This window comes from Atractosteus spatula, chromosome 15, assembly GCF_055471065.1.
Source record: "Atractosteus spatula isolate fAtrSpa1 chromosome 15, fAtrSpa1.hap1, whole genome shotgun sequence".
NCBI classification, from domain to species: Eukaryota; Metazoa; Chordata; class Actinopteri; order Semionotiformes; family Lepisosteidae; genus Atractosteus; species Atractosteus spatula.
In genome coordinates this window covers 6,546,968-6,571,033 of record NC_142720.1, presented here as the reverse complement: position 1 = coordinate 6,571,033, position 24,066 = coordinate 6,546,968, and the positions used below count along the sequence as shown (strand labels likewise).

The 24,066-nt window shown below is 38.1% G+C and overlaps 1 protein-coding gene across 1 annotated transcript in view; it reads left to right on the top strand.

Annotated features, from left to right (window-relative positions):
- The first annotated feature begins 2,298 nt into the window (after positions 1 to 2,298).
- The window catches only part of LOC148819931 (tau-tubulin kinase 1-like), a 44,957-nt gene continuing 23,189 nt past the window's right edge, over positions 2,299 to 24,066 (top strand). Inside the window, exons 1-9 of the mRNA XM_088933685.1 lie at positions 2,299 to 2,471; positions 4,493 to 4,640; positions 8,838 to 8,911; positions 11,093 to 11,233; positions 12,860 to 12,964; positions 21,387 to 21,452; positions 21,967 to 22,059; positions 22,369 to 22,494; positions 22,961 to 23,115. Coding sequence (XP_088789811.1) covers positions 2,364 to 2,471; positions 4,493 to 4,640; positions 8,838 to 8,911; positions 11,093 to 11,233; positions 12,860 to 12,964; positions 21,387 to 21,452; positions 21,967 to 22,059; positions 22,369 to 22,494; positions 22,961 to 23,115 — 1,016 coding nt within the window. The 5' untranslated portion in view covers positions 2,299 to 2,363. The remainder of the gene's footprint in view (positions 2,472 to 4,492; positions 4,641 to 8,837; positions 8,912 to 11,092; positions 11,234 to 12,859; positions 12,965 to 21,386; positions 21,453 to 21,966; positions 22,060 to 22,368; positions 22,495 to 22,960; positions 23,116 to 24,066) is intronic.

The window sequence follows — 24,066 nt, the reverse complement described above, 5'->3', positions numbered from 1 at the left end:
AATACAGATGAAAGCTGAGTAAATAGTACAAAGGCTATTTGTAGAGGTTCTCAAAGACCAAAAAATTACTATTACTTTATGTATCATTCTGTTATTATAAAGATTAATTAAGACAAATCACTGACCAGGAATGCCCTGATTGCTGGAATTTACTATCTATTCATTATTTTTGTATTTATGAAGGATACATTTTTACTAAATACCATGTTTTGAAGTTGTAAACAATGCATTGAGTTGTGATTTACATACTGCTTTAAAATCGTGGACCAGATCAGAACATTGGCCACGGTTTCTGTTAGTATCGTCCTTTCCACGGTTAGCCTTAAACCTAATGTGTAGTGGCAGAAATGGAAGTAATTTATACATGATTATATTGCCCCACAATCACTTGACGTGGCATTTGAGAGCACTGCCCTTTAATCTTATAATCAATTTGAAAAGAGTGCATGAAAGTGCTTTACTTTGATCAATGTATTTAAAGTGTATCTAACACACTCATCTAGGGTGAGGCTGTTGTGCTCTCAGTAGACATGGAACAGCAACACATGTCATCGGCAGACATGATTTTCCTCATTTCCTGAGTTCGAGATTCAAGCAGTGAAGAAAGACTCATGGCTACATTTTGCATCTTGCAATGGCTGCTAAACGGATTTCTCCTCCTGCTTGTCTTCTGGCTACATCTCTTCCCAAGACCTTCTTCCGTTTTGGGCAAAGGACACATCAGCCAAGCTGACTGCATTTGCAGACAGGATTTCCAAATTATTTCCAGCATGCCCTGCTGCCCCAGCATTGAGCCTCTGTCAGTTTTACTCTGCTGTGCATGGCTTTCTGCTGTTGCAGATGTTGCATGCACACTGACACTTTTACCTCATTTTATCTTCTTCTTCCTGGTCCCAGTCCTGAGGTATCGCAGGAGGACAAATGTGTGAATAACGATGTGTGTGTAGCTGAATCTAGCTTGTTCTTGGCTTCTGGCTTGTTTCCCTGAGTGTACTTGGTAACCGGTTAAGGTTATTGAGATTAATCTTTTTGGATCCACAAATGTTAGCTTGTTTGGGCATGGGTTTGAGCCTTGCCAATACCCCATAATCCCCCATTTCCCCAAACCAAATCGCCATCATGGTGGGTCACATGATGGCAGACCCTCATCCCTCAGTGAATGAATGAAGGTTTTGAATGAATATGTACAGTACAGTATGTATATATAAGTTATATGTATATTAGAAGAATAGCAATCCTTCTCATTTTAACCACACTGTTTATTTCTGAAATGTTGATGCTAGTGTAGCATAATCACAAACTTGATATTACGCAATTACTGTTGCTTACAGAATTTTTGATAAAAGAGTTACTCATGGAAATTCGATTATGTAGAGGGAATGTGGATTGAGAACAGCAAGGAAATAGCCAAAGACATGCTTTTTTCACAAAGTGCTACAGTATAATGTGCTAGAAGAGTCCTTCCAAAGATTGCACCATTGTACGAGAAAGCAGTTCACAAATTGTGTGGAAAATTCACAGTGACAGGAGTCTTAATCTTCTAAAAATCTGGACATAGAGCATCAATGACTACAGTGTTTCAGAAAGAGATCTTGATTTTTTGCTAGCTAAATGTTTGGAAGAAGTGGATTGTTTTTCAAGTACAGTACAGTATGTGCTGTACTCAGTATGTTCTTTTTAATTGGGAATACTAGTTAATGCCTGAAAGTCTGCGTGCCTTCTCCACAGCCTCTTTGTTGGGGATTCCAAGATAACTACAGTTTGTTAAATTGCACATTTCAAAAGGACAGTACGAATATTAATTCAGTTTGGAAATAAGCATGGTTAGTGTGAAGTTAGATGTCATGAAAACTGGTAAAATGTGTCAGATTTGATCACTTTAAAATATTTATTTTTCCAGGCTTTTGTTCTTATTTTTTACTTAAATAAATTTTGGATTTTGGATTGAGTCCAGGATAGAAAGGTAACTTCTTCACAGAGATATAGATATTTCCAAAGGCTAAATTTACAATATTTTTAAATATTTTATTTTCTTTTTACTGGTTAGTGTTTTAGTTGGGGTGGGAACTGTGAGCGTGTAGTTAGACTTCTCTTCTCTCCCATGGGATGGCTAAACTGCATCCATGTTACTTCACAACAACAGGCAAACCAACAACAACAATGTGGAAGTTCATGCAGAACGAAACCAAAAGAAAAGGAGGTCATCGTCTGTACTCATTTCATGTTGTTGAGCAGCTGTATTTCACAAAGTGTGCTGGGAGTGAAGCACGCAGCTGCGAAAGTGACGTGTGTCTCTGTTGAACCCCCTGCAGATAAATGGCCCGTTTAAATTGGGCGCTGTTCAACTTCTGTCTGGCTGGCCGATGCAGTGCCTAGCACCAGGTCTTCAGGACGCGGCAACCATGAACGGGGCCGGGGAGCAGGCCGACATCCTGCCAGCCAACTGTATGGTCAAGGAGCGATGGAAAGTGGTGAGTATGGGTTAAAGAGCACAAGAAAGGTTACAATCCAGAAGAGGCCATCTAGCTCATTTATCCCATGTGCTAGTTAGTAGCCCATTGATCCAGGGGTCTCATCCTGCCCTGTTTAGTATGAATCCAGGACATCGGCTTCACAGCATGGCTGGATAACGTGTTCTATACTCCCACAGCCTTTTGGGTGATGAGGTGCCCCCTGGTCTCATTTTTCAGTTCACTTCCACAGGGCTCCCGGTTACGGTTACTGTATGTCCTCTGGTGCGTGTTGCACTGTTCGTCTATCATGTTTGTTACGGCCCTATTTCATTCAACACCATGGCTGATTGATTCGCCCCCTCTTTTATATTGTGAGGCTGCGACTGAAAGCACATTTTTCAAAATCCAGGTGACAATGTGTTTGATTCTGGCGAATAACCGCTTAAATACAGCTGACTCCTGATGGAGAGCAGAGAGATGACAGGATGTTGGTCTTTAGACAAATGCACAGTGGGATTATGGCTCAGTCACATTGAACCTTGAAGTGGCTTTTAATGTTCTCTGCCACAGTGGTTAATTCAGAACTCCCATGTTTAATAACACCATTGATCCAATAAAAGACATGCATACGAGACAGGTTTACAAGGCATTTGGGATTAATCTTAGATTATCTGGTGTCTATTCAGATGTCTATTTCTGGCACTCCAATCCATCCAAGAAATGTATTACTTTCTGATTAAACTTGATTTTAATGGGTGGCATCCTTCAGTTTTACCAATATTGCAGATGGAACAAATTGAAACACATTTAAAATACTGTTTTGGGTACTTGCCTCCAAAAAATAACAGTCATCTGTTGGGGGAATATGAAGAAGGTTATTTTTTCAACCAGAGGTGAGCGATTTCTCATTACTTAAAAAAAACATTGTGACTTAGTTCAGTGGAGCTGATCTCAATGATATACTTATTTTATTTGGAATGGACTGACATTCCCTCTTTCTGAAATACCACCTTCCCTACCCTCATTTGGAATAACCAGGTATTTATAGTACTTACCCATTGCTTCATGCAGGGCCTAATGGTGTACAGAAAATATACGATTATCCTTTATAAACCCTAGTTAAAGCATGTTGAGTAGCCACGAACAGAACTGTACTACAGGACAAATAAAAATATTAATACCAGTAGTTCCATTTTTCCAAGATGTTCAGTGGTCATGGTTTTTTTAAAGGCTCACCTTGAGTACTTCTTACAAAAAACATTAGTAACAGAAGTTGTGACAGAAGTAACAACATAAAAATAATAATGTTTCCCAAGAAGAGGAGGCCATTTAGCAAATTGATCAAAGGATGTCATTTCTTGAATGGATTATTCCAGATCCCCACAGTTTTTTGGGCAAAGAAGTGCCGCCTGTTCTAAGTTATGAATCCCATTAATAATATTTGAAAGCCACTGAGCTGTTTTTGTTCTACTTTTCCTCAAAACACAATTGTGAAAAGAAATAGGATACGTTTTAATGATGACAGACGGGTCGTCTGCTTCTGTGTGTTAGATGAGGATATACCCTGCAGTACGTTAGTCTAGTGGTGAGAGCTGGGATGATTTAAACATGAGGAATAGAAGCTATCACAGAGGTTATCTTATCTGTTATAATCAGATTGTTGACATATTCTTTTCTTAGACAGCAAGGGAAGCACAATACCTTGGGCTTGGGTGTAGGATGGATCTGCTGTAGTTGGTATTTACAGAGCAAAATAATTGATTGGCCAGACAAAATGCCTCATGAGAATACATCTGTATCTGAATCCTCAAACCTCAGGGGTGTATTGATAGTCAATAAATCAGATTTGGGGGGACGGAATTAAAAAAATATGGGGAAGGGGTGCAACCCTTGCAGATTCTTTTAAGTTCTTAAATGACAGAGAGGAAGAGAGCTGTAGAGTAAACTAAGGTATTGATTTCCATCCAGCTGAGGTGGGTATTTGCTTCTTAAGACTGTGGGCATTCAGTCCTATTAATAGCTGATCACGTTCTGCTCAGCTGAAGAAGATTGGGGGAGGAGGTTTCGGGGAGATCTACGAGGCTGTTGATACGGTGACGAAAGAGAACGTGGCACTAAAGGTGGAGTCAGCCCAGCAGCCCAAACAGGTTCTCAAGATGGAAGTGGCAGTCCTGAAGAAACTGCAAGGTGGGTCAAGCTTGCGTGTGCTCCATTCGTGCTGCGTTAATTTATAGATGAACTGACTGTTAAAGCATGCAGAATAAAGCAAATATTTTCATTGCTTCTTCAAGGATTAGATAGATTAATACAGAAGAGAGTGATGGTTTTTCATTGGATTCAGATATTCTCCCCAGGCAAGGAAAGAGAAAATTATTTTTCAAACTACGGCATATCGGCTCATGTATCACTTGTTGTCACATAATATATACGTTAAATACAACGAGATAATATACTTCGTTGTGTTGACTCGTTGCACAATGTAATATGCATCAATTTTACATTTATTTTAATTGTTGTGAATTGTTTTAACAGGTGTGATTAAATTATGTCAACATTCATCTGTGGTTTTCTGCAACAGAAAATAATTTCAAAATTATCATTGTTTCATTTTAAATTAAGATTTTTATATTAATTGCTATTTTGGAATGGTATGTGATATTAACAGCAGTCTAGGTAGTGAATATATAGGACAGGAGAATAAGCGGTGTGGATCATATTTATACTCTTATTTAAACCTATGTTACTGAGAAGCTGTTTCTCAGGAGCCTGTGTTGCAAATGGGTGTAGCTGAAAAGAGATCAGACCACATTATTCTCCTATAAGACAGTCTAAGCACTGTCAGAGAGATGCTTCTGGTCTCTGAATGGGTCCTCTGGGGATTCCTGTTATGGAAGATGTGAGCTCATTTGCCCGGATGTGTGTCTGTCTAATCTCCCCAGTCTATTGATACTTGAGATGAGGTGGACCCGGGATGAAACAGTGTTTGCAGATCTGGTGGTCAGCTTGACCCAGATAAATGGAGGTGAAAATAAAGAACTCAGAAGCTACTGTGGCAAAATTGCAGGGCAGCAAAACAGCATAGAGGTCTGATTGCAATGACAGATCTTCCAGACTGTACTGCAGCTTCTGATTGTCACTTTAGCCTACAGAGTAGGTACAGTAGCATGTTTTCTCCAGAGACATTAACCTTGTGTGCATCGTGATTGAGCAAATGTGAAACATGAGTGTTCCAAACCTGTTGGTTACAATAAACACAATGCTTAAAACAATCATTTTGAGTAATTTTGATGTATACATAAAGTTAGCTTCTCTTTATAATCACTTGTTAAACACTGTATCTTAATATATATCATCAGTCATCAATTTCATCAATTTATCTGATGCAGGATCACATTTAGCCTGCTTTTAGCTTGATTTTCTAAAGAATTTTTAAGACGTCTGGAAACCGTTTCCATTTTTGGTGTGTTCTTTATTCCAAACATTTCTGCAGTATCCATGTGTAGCTCAGTGGATAGCCATGGGGAACAGAGTGCTGAGCATTACCTTGTGCATGCTCCTGAAATCAGGTGCATATACCCTTAATGTATATACTCCAGAGTCACAGCTCTGCTGCATTCATGAGCCTCTTAACATAATCAACTGCTAGAGAGCAGACAGAAAAAGAGCTACAGTTCTATTAAGTAGAAAAATAACCCAATTAAAAAAATTAAGGCTCAGTTGGAACTAGACTGTAAGATCTACTGAGGGATCTCTGATGCCGTTCACTCCGGCCATAAACTGTTGAAGAGAAATTCTTGCACTTCAGCTGAGCTCCCTAAAATTAGTGTGCCCTGCATTGAACAAGCAATAGCAGATCGCATTAAAATATGCAGTGATTATGACCTCGCCAGCAGTTTATTGTAGATATAGGGCTCAAAGTTATAGCTTTGCCTGTCAGATACATTTGTTCCGGTTCATAGCCTGGAGATACTTTCGTGTTACTGCCAGGCATGAACACATCCTAGCTGAAGTGTTTAATCAGCCTGAAAGTTTGCGTGCCTAGCTTCTGAGACATAGAAAAACCCTCCTGTCCTAGGTTTTCTTTTTATTTTTTATGTAACCTATCCAGTGCCGAACACTGAAGTGGTTAGTTTGCATTTGGGTGCAATGCTAAAATCCAATGGGACATACTGCTGTTAATATAAAGTCAACCTTTTAACAACTGTGCAGTATTACCGCAACTTAAAGGTGCCAATCATACCAATATTGAATGAATAAGATGCAGTTTCACCTTGTTTTCTTTCAGGTTATCAAATGTCCATTTTACTAATTTGCTAAATATACCAGAAATGAAATCATTTGTATAAACTCGGAAGAGTACTGGCCCCAATACAGATGCCTGTGGTACTCCAATAATTGCCTTCTCTGTACTGTTTTCTTTCCACTAACCTGTTGTCAATCCACATACACACACATTACCTTGCATTAGTTCAGGTGGGTAACTGTGTCAGTATGCGTAGGCTGCAAATGAACAAGTCATAGGTTTGTTCCATGCTGAAAAAAGAAGAAAGAGAACACGACATTTCGGTGTGAGCCTGAAGAAGGCTCCACGGCCGAAATGTTGTTTTCTTTCTTCTCTTTTCAGTATGGAATAAACCTATTACGTGTTCCTTTACCATGAATGCCTATTGCCTGAAGTTTTAGAGTTAATCTTGTATAAGGAGTTTTATCAAAAGCCTTTTGAAAATCTAAATATACCATATGTTATACTCTGTATCCATTACTGCTTTGTTTATTCAAAGAATTCTAACATGTTAGTTAAGCAAGACCTACCTTTCCTAAACTGCAAAGCATGTGATATTTGCAGTGTTTTAAAGTTTTGCATTTGTGAAAGGCTGGTATACACCCCCTGAAGCTGTGTTCAGTATAAAGTGTGGCAGATGGCCACTTTTGTTTTTCTCTTCTTTTGAATCGGCCATACAGAATTTCAGATCTCTGCAGGCACCAGTGCTGATGTCATTTTTTTTTTCATGCCAACCCGTTGAAAATGACTTACAGATTACAGCTGTTCCTTATCACCTTGAATACTTTTACCTATGGACTGTGCAGGCCATTGGGTAAATAAGTCATGATCACAATACCGGCCCATGGCAGACAGGATGCTGTGTACATCTGGCCACTTTGTATCTGACTTTTGGTCTTTCTTTTACAAATAGATAGGAATTAGAGTTTGGGATCTGCCTTTCTAAATTCCGGCAGCACAGAAAAACAAAACCGCTTTTGTAAATTGGTTGTGCTGAATTTGTCGATGTGGGGAGGAAGAAACTTCAAGCTCATGTTCTTCATTAATAAACACCTTTAAGACTGGAGCCACAGTGAGATCCCTTAGTTTGTGGTGGTTAACTTATTTAGCCTATTAGCCTCGAATGTTTTCTTGGGCCTATGACAGATAGCTTTACGCTGTTCTCCAAACCTCCCAGCTGAGGGCGTACTTGCGTTTTTATAAAGGCATCTATTTTTTAAATTTGCACTTTAGTACAGCCAATTAAATAAAAGAAGTACCCATTTCATCAAACTGTAGGCTGGACTGTACCTAATGTGATTAAAGTCAAATGGCTGGTTCATCCAGTCTTTATTACACAAAGCTTATTTTGTAATTTTTGGTGGTTTTATAGTGACGAGCAAACATTTATCTTCTCCACACTAGAGCATAATATTCTGATCTGCCAGACAGCTGTCCTTAATATATCCCAGAGAGTAAACTGAAACAGAAGAACAGGTTTTATTAAGGCCTCTGTATTTCTCAGCTAAAATAAATCAAACACAAATACTTCATACTGACTACACTGATGTTGTTTAAGTGGTGTGGTGAGAACGGAACAAGCAGGCTGCCGGTAATCCTGTACAGTTTTTGTGATGTTGGGTTTCTTATTTTGCATCTTTGAAGGTGTTGCTTTTACTCTCTTGATTGCATTTGATTTGAAACTCACATGTGAGATCCTGAATTTCATTACAGTGTGCAGTCACAGATGTATTGAAATCTCACTAATTACAATGAGACGTTTTAAGCTTAACATTTACAATCTTGTGATCTATTATAGTTTACGATGGTAGCCTATACATTCCTTTGATGTTTCATCCATGGGGATTTCTTGTTATCTCATCTCCTTTATTTCTGTCTCTATTAGGATCCTGTGAATACCAGGGGTTCCATACCCATGTTAATTAATGCTTCTTATATAAAGTTCTCATAAACTGTTATATAAAATACACTAGTTATATAAGACATATAAAGTTATATAGTTATAGATATAAGACATCATGTTATATGTCTGGCTTAATTCCATGTAGTACAAACACAAGTAAATCTTCATATTGTTTATTCTTTTTGTGTTATGTGTTCAGGAAAAGACCATGTTTGTAAGTTTGTTGGATGTGGAAGAAATGAAAAGTTCAACTATGTGGTCATGCAACTTCAGGTGAGTGGTCTGCCCTGAGCAATGTTCACACTAAAGTGTGTTAATATCAGTTACTAGAGCACTAGAGGATCCATAAGTATGAAAATATCCTATCTCTGCATGTACAGTTTTAACTGTAGGACTGTCACAATACTCAGATGCCCAGAACACAGATTGTTTGACTGTGTTTGAGCACTGTAGCTGATGTTCGGAAAAAATAGAGTTTTGTACAGGTTATGGTTGACATCAGGCTGATGCCAGCTAAATCTTCACAAAGATTAATTGTACAGCACTGTAGCCAAGCCTTCTGCATTGAGGAAGGGCATATTAAGGGAGCTGCTTGAAACAGGAACTAATTTCAGTATCTCTGCAGAAAGTAGTGCTGACGGGAGAGCTGTAATTTAGACAGATTTGGCATGTCCTGACCGAGGATTCCTCAGCAAAGAGAACAGCAGGCTGATTAATCATCACTCGCCCTGCTCCAATTGGAACAACTTCCTTTCTCCAAACCAATTTACTGAACATAAGAAGCCGGCAACTCCATTAAATCTCAACGATAGCCAGCAAACGGGCTTTTTAATTATACATGACCGTGCATCAATATGCTAACCAAAGTGTTCTCTTGCTACCTGCTTAACTGGCCATGTAACATGAGCTGACGTGGGAAGGCAAACAGCTCACAGCTGTGGATAAATCCAGAACAAAATTGAATCGGCCGCGAGCCGTATCCTGTAGGAGTGCTCTTCAAAAGCAACTTCCTAGCAATTTAGTGCTGACATTTTCCAGACAGAGGTATGGAGTAGAAGTGGCAATGAATTATTGGAAAAACTGCTAGTAAAACAGTCCAAGGAGTCAGATTTGTACTCTAAACTGTAGAAACACTTGTGCAGCCAAACTCATTTCACCAATAACAGTTGTGCTGTTCAGAATATTTAGTTTTGTGAAAGAAAGTTTCAGTTGACCAAAATGATTTTGCCACATATTTTGGTTTGTTTCTACTACAATTCAATAAGTCTACTCTGTAAAATACTCTAAAGATTTGCTTTTAGTCTAGTTACTTTCAATAGTCTAGAAATGCAGTAGAACCAATATCTCCTTCAATTATTAACGTGGTGGTGAAGGTTTTTGAAGAATGCAGGTCATCAGTGTTCAAATTTGGTTATACTTGGCAGTATTAGCTACTCTTTATACACTGTGTCTTCTACTATACCATATATAAATTTAGTAAATTGCTGAGTTACTTGTTGCTCATTTTTAATAGACATCTACAATGATATACGCTAGACACCTAGGCACCTGCAATGAATGACTAATGCTAAACACTCTCTTATTTTAATGAATAATAGTATCTGAGACTAACAGTAAGATTGAATTTAGAGGAAGAACCTGTCAGAGAGTTATGCAATGTTTCTCTTCAAAATTCAATTGCCTGCCACCAAATGCAGAGAACTCTATTTTTAGCAGGATTTTGTGCAAAAATGACTGTAACGCCAAGCTAAATGAGAGTGGAAATGTAAAAATGAATCTTGCCTTTTAAAGAAAAAGTAAGGAAAGACATGTGCTGTTACCTCATCTTTCATATACTGTATTTACTGCATCATGCTTGAATTTATTTATATAGAGTTTTAATTTATAACACAGTTATACATTTCCAGAGGACCCCTATGTTTCACATCAATTACTGTCACAACATTGAGGATAATTTGGCTCAGCATTTAAAGAGAATGGTGGAATTTCTAAACACACCTTGCATATTATACAAAAACACATTTAACTTCTACAAGAATGTGAAACACTTCATTTTAAAATGGCAAGGTATTTTGTCTTCAAAATTGTTTAGCGATTTTGGGAGGGTTGTTTTGCAAAATTTGATTGATTTCCAAAAGTCCTAAAAGGCAAGTGTGATTAGCCTATGATCATGTTTAAATAACTATAAATTTAAACATGTTAATTAATTCCCAAATTAAACACATAATCCCAAATAATCATGACTCCATTGCACCTGACATTGTTCCGAGTTAGTGTTTGGAATAACACAATCGCTGTCCTTAGTTGTGCGTAAAGAGGGGGATTCGGTAGGGTAGGGATACCCAGACGCTGCGCCCCAGACATCTGTGGGAAAACTGCCACATCCACAGCAGCCGAGGAGTCAACCACAGTTTTGCTGATGTTTAATCGAATCGTGTTTTTTTGGTTTCCCAGGGAAGAAACCTTGCCGACCTCAGAAGAAGCCAGCCACGTGGGACCTTCACAATGAGCACAACCCTGCGCTTAGGAAAGCAGATCTTAGAATCAATAGAAGCCATTCACTCTGTCGGGTTCCTGCACAGGGATATCAAGCCCGTATGTACCTTCCTTAATCTAAGCATTTCTTTTTTTTTTTAACCCACCTCCACACCCCCAACTTTGGAGGACTTCTTTATTTTTTTTATGTTTTTGCACTCTCATATTTGTTTTTATTAGACAATAACAAAAAAAACTTACATTCACAAAAGAAAATTAACTCAAAAACGTCCTACTAATATTCTTAACATCCAGTGCCATTCAAGTATGTCTCTAATGGGCCCCAAACATCCCTATACTTATTAAGTTTCCCCTATAAATTATCTGAAACCTTTTCAAATTTAACTTGTGATACAGCCTCTTTAATCCATTCTTTGTGTGACGGTCCTGTACTGTCCACCCGTTTTCGCAATATTATTTTTTTAAGCAGTAATACAGAGATTCAAAAAAGTATTTTTAGATTGAATTGCTACTTTAACCTTTGATGAATCACCAAGGTTACATGGAATGGGAGTAAGTGGAATTGAGATATTTAGGTGCCTGAGAGCTTTCCCCACTGTGGAGGTTCCAGAGTGACTGTATGTGCTGACAATACCATAAGTGCAATAATGATCCTTTATGAGCGTTACATTTGGAACACATTCCTGTATTATGCCACTTCATCTTTTTCAATTTTTCTGAGGTTGTCCTGAATCTTAGCATTTCTGATAGGAGATTCACGCTAGGATTAATCCAGACCCACATTATCAACAGGGAGGTTTAAGTTTAAATCAGTTTCCTGCAATGCAGAAAGTCCAGGCAAGAAACTTGGTGTCTGTTTTTAAACAGGCGTTCTGCTGATCTTGGCTCTTATGTTTAGAAAAAAGGGAATTCTACTGCAGTACCTACCTTAAAGCAATGTTTTTCAATAATTTTCAAGAGGAATGTTAATGTTACCGAAAGATCTAATTATATTATATCTATTGTATAATTTAGGTTTATGAGATGCCTAAAATGTCAAAATGCATTATATCATTATACAGATGCAGCACTATCAATGTATTAGATTTTTGAGTTTAGCCATCATGGTTGTACCCTAGCATTAAACAAGCTGTAGTGTTTTTTAAATGCTTATTTCTTGTCTGTGTTCCCTGCTGCTGTGGGAGAGATATCCTGGGGTGTCCGTTTACTCACTATCTCCTAGGGTCCACACTGCTTTGATTCTTCGTGCTGTCACATACTGTACACACATCACTAGAACCTCTGGACCAGTCAGGCACTCAGGAGGAAAAGCTGTATAGTGGGTTTTCAAGATACTAATTTTGACCAAAAGTCCCAAAACAGCAAAGGTGTTTACATTTCTATGATTGACCAGGACATTACTGTGTAACAGTGAAAGCCACTCTGTCTGCTTTTGTTAATTTAAAAACAGTACATAAAAACATTTTCCAAAGAATGCATGCAGGATATCTTTTTCTCCTGCTGCCTGTATCTCAATATATGTTGCTCCTGCATGAGAAATTGAGAAATCGTTCTTTTCTTTACCATTATAAATGCCTTTCTGTAGATATGTGGATTTATGAGGAATGTATTATTGGAATGATTATGATCAAGATTCTCTCAATTCCTTAATTAATATTAGATTTGTTGAGTGTTTGATTGATGAGAGCTCTTGCTGTGCTGAATGCATTGTCTTCTCTTTTCCAGTCTAACTTTGCAATGGGACGGCTCCCCTCAACATACAGAAAATGCTACATGTTAGACTTTGGTCTTGCACGACAATACACCAACACTAATGGAGAAGTCAGACCTGTAAGTAACTGCTGTTTCAGTCGTGGCTCTTGCTAGCTGTATAACTTGCTATTTTCATTTTTACTATTGGCTCATGTCACATTGCCTCATGGATTTAGTACCAGATAATATAAAAAAAAATGATTCAAGCACAGTTACAGGAATGCAGAGCTTTGAAATCACACCACTTCACCATAGAACTTGCTTTTGGTTTAGGGGTAATTTCAATAGTGTGTGCAAAAAAAAACTGTTAAGAAGCTATTGTAGTTTAGGAACTGAAATTGAATGTTGAAAGTTTCTAGCTGTGAATATTAAAGAAATTGATTAATCTGGTTTGAGAAATGTTAATTTGTCAAAAAATATGCTGTGTCTGAAAGACAATTTGTTATTACATATGTCTGTCTGTAATTTATAGAAGTGTTAGACAAACTGCTTTCTTCTGATCTGAGTTAGGTATGTAATCTGATTACTAGGATTTAAAGAGACTTCTCATTTTCCTGACTACCCAGTTTTCAAGAGGAAAACCTAAGGCACTTTTCACTCATGATGAGTTACTAATGACTAACATACATTCTTAATGTATACCACATGAAAGCAGTTTTGACTTCACTAGCATTAACAAGCAATGTGAACTTTATTTGCAGAATAACTAGAGGCAAAAAATGCATTGCAGCTCTATTTGTTTCCCAATGTTCTGATGTTTTAGAAAAACATTATAAATGTATAGAAACTGGAAAGTGTGTTGTACTGAGAGTTAGTATAACTAACTCAGCTGTACAGTATCCTCGGCAACATTTGCCAAATTTGAATGTTTCTTGTAAGGAGGATATTACACAGTTCTCTTTACAGTTTGTACCTGTCGAATTCTTCCATCTGGAAGTTAGTCCAGATCCAGATCAATTAGTAACAAATTGCAGCTGTTATTTATTAGTTTCATAGAGAAAGACGTGCTATAGTCTTATTACACAACAGCAATAGGTCTCGTGTGTGGTTTAGTCTCATAGGGCATCTAGTTTTACAATGACTGGTTGTTTAATGGCGGTGTCTGTCTTGAAAAACGGTTAGAATAAACCGAGTGTGTTGTTGCCTGTGACTAACTACTCAGTATAAGTAAGTCAGCTAAATAAAAAAAACACCGTACCATCAGAGAAGGACCAAAGGAAGTGCAGGTTTATTAAAAGAAACCAAACCAACAAGTGCAAAAAGAAAAACACCATGACAGAAAAAACCCAACCAAAAACATTATACCACCAAGTCCTGGTTATATACTATAAGCACCACCCCCGGTCCTCTTGATGGATAGGTGAACCTCCATTTAAAGGGACACAAGATGGAGGAAGAGATCGGTGCAAGACATTGTGAATCCACAACAGGTAACAGACAAAAAATATATATATCATACAGAAATAACATAGCAATTGATACTTATAAAACTATATACTGTACAAACGTCCTGTGACAGGCCACAAAGGGCATGTGACAATGGTCTAACACAGCCCCTCATCACACTGTCCTTGGTGATAAGACAGTACTGTGGGCGAGCTAGGAAAGCAAGCACTAGCCCACTAATCCGTTTTTTCTGCAACATTTTGTGTGTGTCAGTCTCACTCCATTTTACCAGAACCTAAGAACGATCACACAGGGCACCAGTGTCATTGTTTTTGAAACGAAAGAAAGGACCTACTCAGGGAACAAAGTAAAGTCTGAGTTAGTGACATTCATTTCTGCTGACCTTTTAAAGCATCAGAACCATATTCTGTTTTCATCCACCCTAGTGGTTTTGCTAAACCAAGCTGAAAAAAGATACGAATCCCTTGACCAATTGATTTGTTAGCTTTGAGTGCTCAATCATGCAGGAAAAACTGTTTTAACAAGCTACCGTATCATACATTGAGACAGAAGTGTAATTATTCTTGCAAGTGTTGAACGGAAATCATGTTTGCTTAACAAGTATTTAATTATGCCATCAGTTTAATTATCAGAAAGGACTACTCGTCCTAAACTGTAAATGGATTTGCAATATACATAAATTACTACACGTTCTGAATTGGAACTTGGTCAAAATTGAAAGGTTTTCAAAAAGGTTGTTGATCACAACACCCAAAGAAGACGCAGTGTTTCTTGATGAAAAATGATTAGATGATTCTAACTTGAATCATAAAGATAATGAGCACTTTGGATGAGAACTGCTTGAGATAATCAGTAAGATAGTGAATTTCCAGTGCAGATCCATTAACGATACATTGATTGTGATTTGTTTTTCCTCGTTTTTATATCTCAGATGCAGTAAAAAAATTGTTAATTGTTTTCTATAGTAATTCCCAATGAACACTTGCAGATACTGTGTTTTGAAATTTATTTTATTACGAAAATAGATAGTAGAGTCTTTATTTCCCTCACAGTCAACCGATACACTCCAAATTAAATGAAATGTCAACAGCTTTGGATCCAAGTATCAGGCAAATTATTTAATAGTGTAATACTAATGAATGACCACAGTTTGTCCTCATGTAGTCATAAGTGTCTTAATTTAAACATCTGATCAAGGGGACTGTATGTTTGGAGACATAATCATAATCATTCTTACTTCTGTTGTGCAGTTACATTTCCTTTGCAAACAAATGTACCTGGTTTAATGTTGGATTAAGTTCCGATTTTTTGTTTTATGGTGATGTTAAGAAATAGAAATAAGTGACATTTGTATGTATGCAAAAACAGTTTTTTAAAACTGTTTTTCTCTAATCCTATTTGAGATGAAATATGGAATTTTTTTTGCTTGTTTCCAATTAGCCCTTTTAAGGTCTTGCTTTGATATCAGTATGGAATATGTATTTTGCGGTGTAAATCATATTCACAAGGTGGTTTTGGAATTTCAACTGTAAGGCATTTCACATGTAACTCAATGAAGGGAACAGTCAAAGATTTGAAAATGCATCTTATTATGTAAATGTGATTGGTCGCAAAATAAAAAAGGAAATCTCCCTCTCACTTTGCCATTTTAGTTTGGTGTTCAGTTTGTAACAGCTCTCTTACATTAAGAAGGTATCCTAGTGATAATTTTTCGTACTTGGTGAGGTTGCAATTGAGAAGCACTCAGAGTGTTGTAAGCAAGACAAAATAAATGTGGCATCTGTCAGAATAAAAATGTGTTGTGCCATGTTATGACAGATAATGGAAGCAAGTAGCATTATCTCTTGTGTGTTGCACTTTGTCCGAGTGCGGGTTGAGATCTGAGATCTGGATGTTGCCTGGGTCTTGTAACTAAGTAACTGAGCCTGGGATTCAGCTCAGCGGCACGGGAGGCAGGCCTGATATTAGTCAGTCAAGGTCCTCTCAGAGCCTGGGTACCTACTGGGTACAGAGGGACGCACCTCTTTCCTCCAATCTGCACTGAACCTCCTGTATGTTGCTGCCGAGCCTGTGGTGTGTCAAACGTTGATGGATGGTCGGATTGGAGCAGCCTGTCAGCACCTCCTCCTCCTGTGACTGAAATACACAACTGATTCCAAACTGTGTGGTGTGTATCTGAATATGGAAAAAAAATGGTTGTATTTCCAACTACAGTAATTTCCCGAGTATGTGTGAGTGAGGGGGGAGCGGTGGCTCTGTGGCTAAGGATCTGAATCTGTGGCTGGAAGGTTGCTGGTTCAAATCCCGCAGCCAGCAGAGGAATCCTACTCCGTTGGGCCCCTGAGCAAGGCCCTTAACCCCAACTGCTCCAGGGGCGCTGTATAAATGGCTGACCCTGCGTCTGACCCCAAGCTTCTCTCCCTATCTGTGTCATGGAGAGCAAGTTGGGGTATGCGAAAAGACAAATTCCTAATAGAAGAAATTGTAAATGGCCAATAAAGTGATCTTATCTTCTAGTGTATCATCCTGAATTATTAATCTCCACTTATTCACTTATTAGGCTTTTCATTCTTTAAAAAAGGTCCAGACCAGGTTCACTGGCTCATTAGTCCAGAGCTCATCCTGGTTTCTGTAGCGTGGACTCGGGAGCATGTGACTCACCACCTGGGTGGGATTAACCCCCAATAATTCTAGTCCCCTCTTATAAAGCTGGGTGGACTAACTGGAGTACTGTACAGTACATCACTCAAGGTCCAACAGCAGTTTTTGCACCAGGGTCTGTCAGTTCCAAAGGCTTATCCACTACACTACACTACCACATTTTCATAGTGTTAAACCCACACAATATTACCTGAAGCTAGTAGAATAGGAAATGTTTCTTGAATAAAGGAGTATACAGGAATATTTATAGTTCCTTTGCCATGCATTTGTTATGTTGCTTATTTTACAATACTTATGAATACTGGCTGTCTAAGCCTTGGTGATATCAGTGTCTTCATCCCAATCATTTTACATTTTCTTCTGAGAGCTGCGTTGTGAGATGAATGTTTGATTCAGTGGGTGATGTACAGGGTTTTTGTGTGTGTGTGTTTCTTGTAGCTGACTCAGCTGCTCTTCATTGATTAGGAATGCAAGCCTCTAGTGATTCGTCCTGCACTGCAGCAGTGTTCTCAAGCCACGATAAACTGAGGAAGTGGCAAATCCTTCAGTGGAAAATGACCTTCGTCAAATAGTGTAAATGACACTGAAGGCAAAGAGGGAAGAGATTTTAAACTACAGGCTCTACTTTCTCATCTTGTGCAGGCAACCCACTGCAAATTAATAAAACATGTTTGGAATATTAAATTTTTTAAATATTTTTATATTGGAGACATTTTTACTAGTGAAGCATATATACTGTATAGTCAATTGATGGGCATTGGCAAATGCACTAATTATCGGGGGTGAGAGCTAACCGTGTTCAGTTCATCCAACCAAAATTTAATTCATTTCACCCATCTGCGAGCTGCTATTCAGTGCTTGATGATTACTTGTTTGCCAGAGGTTTGTTTCCTGCTTCTGACTTGTGGTATCTCACCATCAAGTACCAGTTTCTAAATTGCCACCGGTGGGCGGGTTGAGGTTGGTCTTTAACCTGGGTCTGACATGATTTTCGATGTCGAGCAAAGTGTTTCCACTGTCCATTGCCCAGTCTGCAATGAAGCGTCAATCTGATGCTTGCATAACCCGTATTAGGTTCCTCAATTTTTGTGCAGCATAAAGCTCTGCATTATTTCACTGCATTTTCTGTGTGGAACATTTGGCACCAGTGGTGATTAGCAATAGAATGTAGCATTAGTTACTATAGCAACACTTGTGCAGTATATCTCTGCAGAAATAAAATGGGGCTGAACCATGATGCCTTTGGATTGCATTAGACTGCACAGAAAATACCCCTGTTTTTCATCATTTTTATTTTAATACTTGTTTGTCTGAATTCACTTAAGATACAGGGCTTAATATTCTGTACACTAACACTTTTTGAGTGTAAAACAAGCAGTAGAGGTATTTTATTTAGCATCAGGCAGGGCTGACCTTTGTCTAGGAGTTGTGATTATTTGCCTGAAGAGTACCAGATGTTTAAATGTTGCTGGAATTAAGCTTTGTTTTGTCACGATAACACAGTTTACTGTAATAGAGAGATTAATAGATCGGACAGAATGCATGTAGTGTGACAACCATTACTGGCTGTAAATATTGTATTGTAAAACTCATTACCATATTCCTAATTAGATAGAACACCTAATTTTATGATGCTCCATAAAGACTCTGATGAAGTGATACTTAATGTTAATTCTTCTCATTCAGTCATTAAGTTACCTTAAGATTAGAGAAGAACATATTATTGTCACTGCATTGCAGTTAATGTTTTGTCCTAAATGATACTGGATAGAAAATAGGTGGTCCTGTTTGAATGTTTTTAGTGTTTTAGTTTTAGATGCCTAATGACATAAATACCTGTATCTCTTTTAGAAGGACGCTCTTGTAAAGTTACCTTCTCTTTACCAGCACTGAAATCATTGTGTTTGGACAAAAAAGGCTTGATTATCTCTGATGATTTTACTGTATTCAAACATGAATTTAGAAGACTTATTATTCATAGCAAAAAAAATTCAAAGTGTGGAAATAGGGTTGCAATGCACGTGCCTTCAGAGTTTAAAAGAGTTCAAATGCAAAAGGAACTGGGAAAAACTTTTGTAGTCAGAATAACTTTCATTTATCTGTTTGAAATTAGTTTTGAATTTGAAGGACGGACCCCAAATTATATTATAAACAAAAATAATAAAAAGTAGAAAATACAGTAGAATGAAGGGCACAACATACCACATAAAAAGCTCCTTTTCCGAAGAGTGAAAATTCTCATTTTTCTTCTTTGAAGAGTACATTTCAAGACCAAGTTTGTTTTCCAATTTCTTGTTTGTCCCCAAAGACAGAAAAATTCAGTATCTAACTGTGAAATAGTAATTAAATGTTTATTAGTGTTTCTTTCTTGGAGACTTGTTCTTGTTGTTTAGTTTGGCGATGCAGCTGCAACATATACAGGTTCATATTATAAAGGTTTTATAGCCTTATACTATTGCACAGTTTCATGTGAATAAAAACAGTTTTATAACTGAATTAATCACATCCTCCTGGGAGACATTGATGTACTGTAATTGTTCTGAGTCCATCTCTGGTGTTGTCTCTGGTTAGACAATTGCTGTAGGATGTAAATATTGCAGAAAAAGTAGCTTCTGAAAATAATCCATCCAATGCAACACGAAAACAGGATGGCTGCACACCTTTGTGCTAAATAACTTTTGCCTTTTCCAGATCAGGAATGTACAGTAAGTTCAAAAGGGCTTCTTTCTCGAACAGCAGGGCTAACAGGTTAGCAGAGACAGAGCCACAAGCTGAAAGTGAAAGAATGGAAAAGAAAGATTACTTCATAAGTTTTAAGTAACAGCAATGCATTATTTTATGACTCATCAGCCTTATCTTCTATATTTAAATATATTTATCTATATTTATTTATATTCATCAAAATATCTTCACCTCCTGATTTGGTTTTCTCTATTGTTTTGCAGTTATTCTGTTTTCTCACACAGTGGTGATTTTGTTTCTCCTTTTGTTCTTGTGTTTTACAGTTCCTTTTGGCCTTTTATTTTGAAGCGCATGCTTGACCTGTTGCTCCCATCACAGTCACTGTTTCACAGAGTAACATTGTGAGTGTGATGTCACTGAGCTTTCCTTTTCGTACTGCTGGGCAGGGGTCTCATCAGGGATTTCATCCAGTGGGGGGGAGGAGGGAGCACAGTCTGCAGACTTAAAAGCATCCTTAAGAGCAATCTGCTGCACGCTGATACCTCAATAACTGGTTTGTGCAGACAGCTGGTACAGTGTTACGGATGAAACGAGTACAATCCTCAACGCTTTCTACTGGTATGAAAACAGCTGGAGCAATCAGGTGTGGCTTATGCTGTAATGTCACTGAATCTAGACTCCAAAGTTTTACATGGATACTTGTAGAATTCAATTAAGGGTTGCCAGTTGGATTGAAGTCGAGAAATGTTTGCCCATGTTTCCTTGCAGGGGTCAGTTTTGTCAGATGAATAGGGCGCAGGCAGCAGGAGTGTTACAGCCCCCCCACCCAGAGTCCTGTCTGCGTCTGTCTGGGCAACATGCACAGGAGCTCCAGTTCACCGCACCGCCACCCCTGCATGTGCAGAGCTGCTGTGGCTCAAAAAGCATCCGGCAGTTTCTTCTGGAAAACAGTTCTAGATCTGGGCACGAGTCACCAATTCTGATCGCCAGAGCGTGCTTGGATTTCGGCTTTTGTTATTTCCACGATTCAAAATATTTTTGGGAGCGTAGGGCTGATCTGTTCACAATACGTTGCCGCCAAGTATTTAAAGTCAAGTGTCAACCTTCAAATCTGAAAGTGTAACAATAGACACCCCCTGTTGAAAATAACTGTATACTGGGGATAACTGATCTTTAACGTGATGAAGTGTTTTAATGTGTTAATATTCGAATTTGGAATCACTTAATATTTTAATACTTGTTGAGATCAGAAAGTGAACACTTATAACTTATAACAGAGTTATAAATTAATTCTTATTCTAAAGCTTAATGTGCTTTAACAGATATATATGCCAATCTGTAATGTACGGAGATTTTAAATGTCAAACAGCACACTAGCCCCTGGTGAGATCCCTGGCGAGACCTTAATGTTTGTTTTGATTTGTTTTAGATGGGAAGTTTCTTTTTAAGTTTAATTCATTTCATTTACTTTACACAGAAAGAAACAGGTTAACATTGTCATACTTGTAATAAGTGCAAATAAACACATCACAGTTATTGAAGCAAAATATTAAACATTTCATTGAAAGTAGCAGCAGGCAACTGATCCAGACATGTAAGGACACCTGCAGTAAGTGTTTAGTTTACAAAACAGGTCCCAGTTTCTCTCTGTTAGAAAAATTCTTCTGAAGTATGACTTAATGTGTAGTTAAACAAAATAATGTTTGTTTGACTATTTAAAAGTGTACATTGTATTATTTTCTCCTTTTAGCCTAGAAATGTTGCAGGATTTCGGGGAACAGTTCGCTATGCTTCAGTTAATGCACATAAAAACAAAGTAAGTATCTTTTATTTATTTCTTCCATCAGGAGACAACCAAAGACGTTTCAGTTGTACTTGTGCCTAGTTAACTATCTGTACGAATTCATAATACAGAACAGCCTGTTCTTCTTTTCTTTAATGTCCTTTTGTCTGTGGTATTGTACTTTAAGGAGAAGAGTACTTAATTCTTTCTGATAGTGAGACAGATACTCGGAACACTAAGAGAGTTTTAAATACAGCCTTTCTCCTACCTCTTCAGGTTTCCTTCAGAGTCACAGTACTCTTCCTCACCTCCTCCTCAAAGCAAGGGCCCTATTTCATACACTTCATCACTTTGCATAAGATATACAAAATGGCCACATATTAAATCCTTTCCCAAGCAATTTAAGTTGAACAGAAGATTAATTGTACAGCCTTGGCTTATCCCAGTACAACAGTTACAGCAAGTACTGCACACATTTCTTCTTACGGTCACAAATCAACATGTTTTCATTAACTTAATATTTATTGTCCTCTTTGTTAATGTTTAGGAAATGGGTCGTCATGATGACTTGTGGTCCTTATTGTACATGTTGGTTGAATTTGCAGTTGGTCAACTGCCGTGGCGCAAAATTAAAGATAAGGTATGCTTAGCGTGAAGTAGGTACCATTTGCAAAACCTGCCTAATACAATTAATGCATTGCTCATAAATAATAGTGCATGTTCCATTTACGGAGAGAAGTTGGTTAAATATTAATGTCTTTAATAAACACAGTGAACATGAAATAATGTAGTCCTAATTATGGGATGAAAGAAGGTTGTATTAAACATTTGTAAAACCTGTTTTTACAAGACCTGCAATCAAAATGAGTAACGCAAGTGTCGCTGATCGGCTTTTGATACTATGTCTAGAATATTACTTACGCAGTTTCTCTGTTAATGATTTTAACAGGAGCAAGTGGGCCAGATCAAAGAGAGATATGACCACAAGATACTTCTCAAACACATGCCTACAGAGTTCTCCATCTTCTTAGACCATGTAGTAGGCCTTGATTATTACACCAAACCAGACTATCAGGTACAGGTCCTTAACCTCAGTTATTTTTTAATTTATTATGAATGTTTAAACATTTGTTCCAGAGTTCACAGTGTCTGAAGAATCTTGAGTTCTCATGCAGCTGATATGCGGTTAATTATGCAAGTTAATGTTGTGAACTTACACAGAAGGAGCACCATAACATGCTATATGTTTGTTGAAAGACTCCCTGTACAAACAACTTGCTCTGCTCGGGAGAGATTGGACAGTGAAATGGGTAACTTCACGATTGAAATGATACGTGATCATGACCAATCAGGATTTTTTTTCTTAGAATTATTTTTTAATTGAAATGCTACTATTGTTATAGAAGTCTGTGATAAAGTCTGATGTTTCGTACAAAGGAAAAGGTGTAACTTAAAAACATATCATGCATAAACACTTTTTCCTTGACCGATATCGCACACGGTACCTAGTTTCTCCTAACCTCCTTTTCTGCGCTCCGCAGCTCTTAATGTCGGTGTTTGAGAACTGCATGAAGGAGCGCGTCATAACAGAGAACGAGCCGTTCGACTGGGAGAAAGGAGGCACCGACTCCTTGTTATCAACCAGCACCTCCACCCCACCACAGCACAACACAAGGCAGACTGCGGCCATGGTGGGGTAAGACCAGCACAGCTTTGCTCATCTGGGTCTCCCAGGATGTGCTCTGCGCTTGTCCTTTTGTTCCTTATTGTCCTCTCCCAGAGACACAGGATTCCTGTGTATTCTCCCTCATTCTGAGGTTTTCATTCTGGCTAGCCTTCTGATTTCCCTAAATGGGCACAGAACCATTGAAAAATAGCTTAAAGCTTTAGGAAATGTGGGAGAGACAGAGCTTGCAGATTTTGTGTCACCTGGTATGTGAGTTTAGCAGAGGCTACACTAATTGACATGGCCTTAAAATCCTGGGCTTCAGCGCATCCTTGCCTACGGCACATCCTTAGCTTATCCTTTCCTACTCTTCTGAAATTGTCTCTGAGAAGCACTGTTTCATTAGTATCATGTACATGTCAGCCCTCAGCAGAGCTGCCAATATCCGATTGCCAGCGTGCTTGGCGTGCTGAAAATGTGTGTGCAGAGCCGAAGATGTGGGGGCTCATAAGTCTCACAGAAAATAGTGCAGCAGTTGTGTATGTGCATGCACCTATACAGTATATGCATATGTCTACATGGACCGCTCACAGGCATACAACTGTGCCTCAGAAATCGTGGATATTCAGCAGTCCTGTGGTGAGTTGAATAAAACACCTAAAGTTCATTTTCTTCATAAGAATCCCTTAAGTTTAAGGTTGTTGTTCAAGGCAGTTGAAAATGTGATGTCAGTAGCTAAGCTCTGGGGGAAAGTATTCATATATAATGTTTAAGATATTCAATGCTTACATTGTTTGGTACAAGCAGGACATGGTCCTTTAATTGTACCTTATAGTAGTGAGATTGATTTTAAAAAATCTTCAGAGTTATTCTATAGAAATACAGTATAACTATTTTATTTTTTTACTGTATATCACAAATAGATTTACTATTCCACTTTTCAAGCAGCTCTTTTCCTGTTCAGCACACTACCTGAGGTAA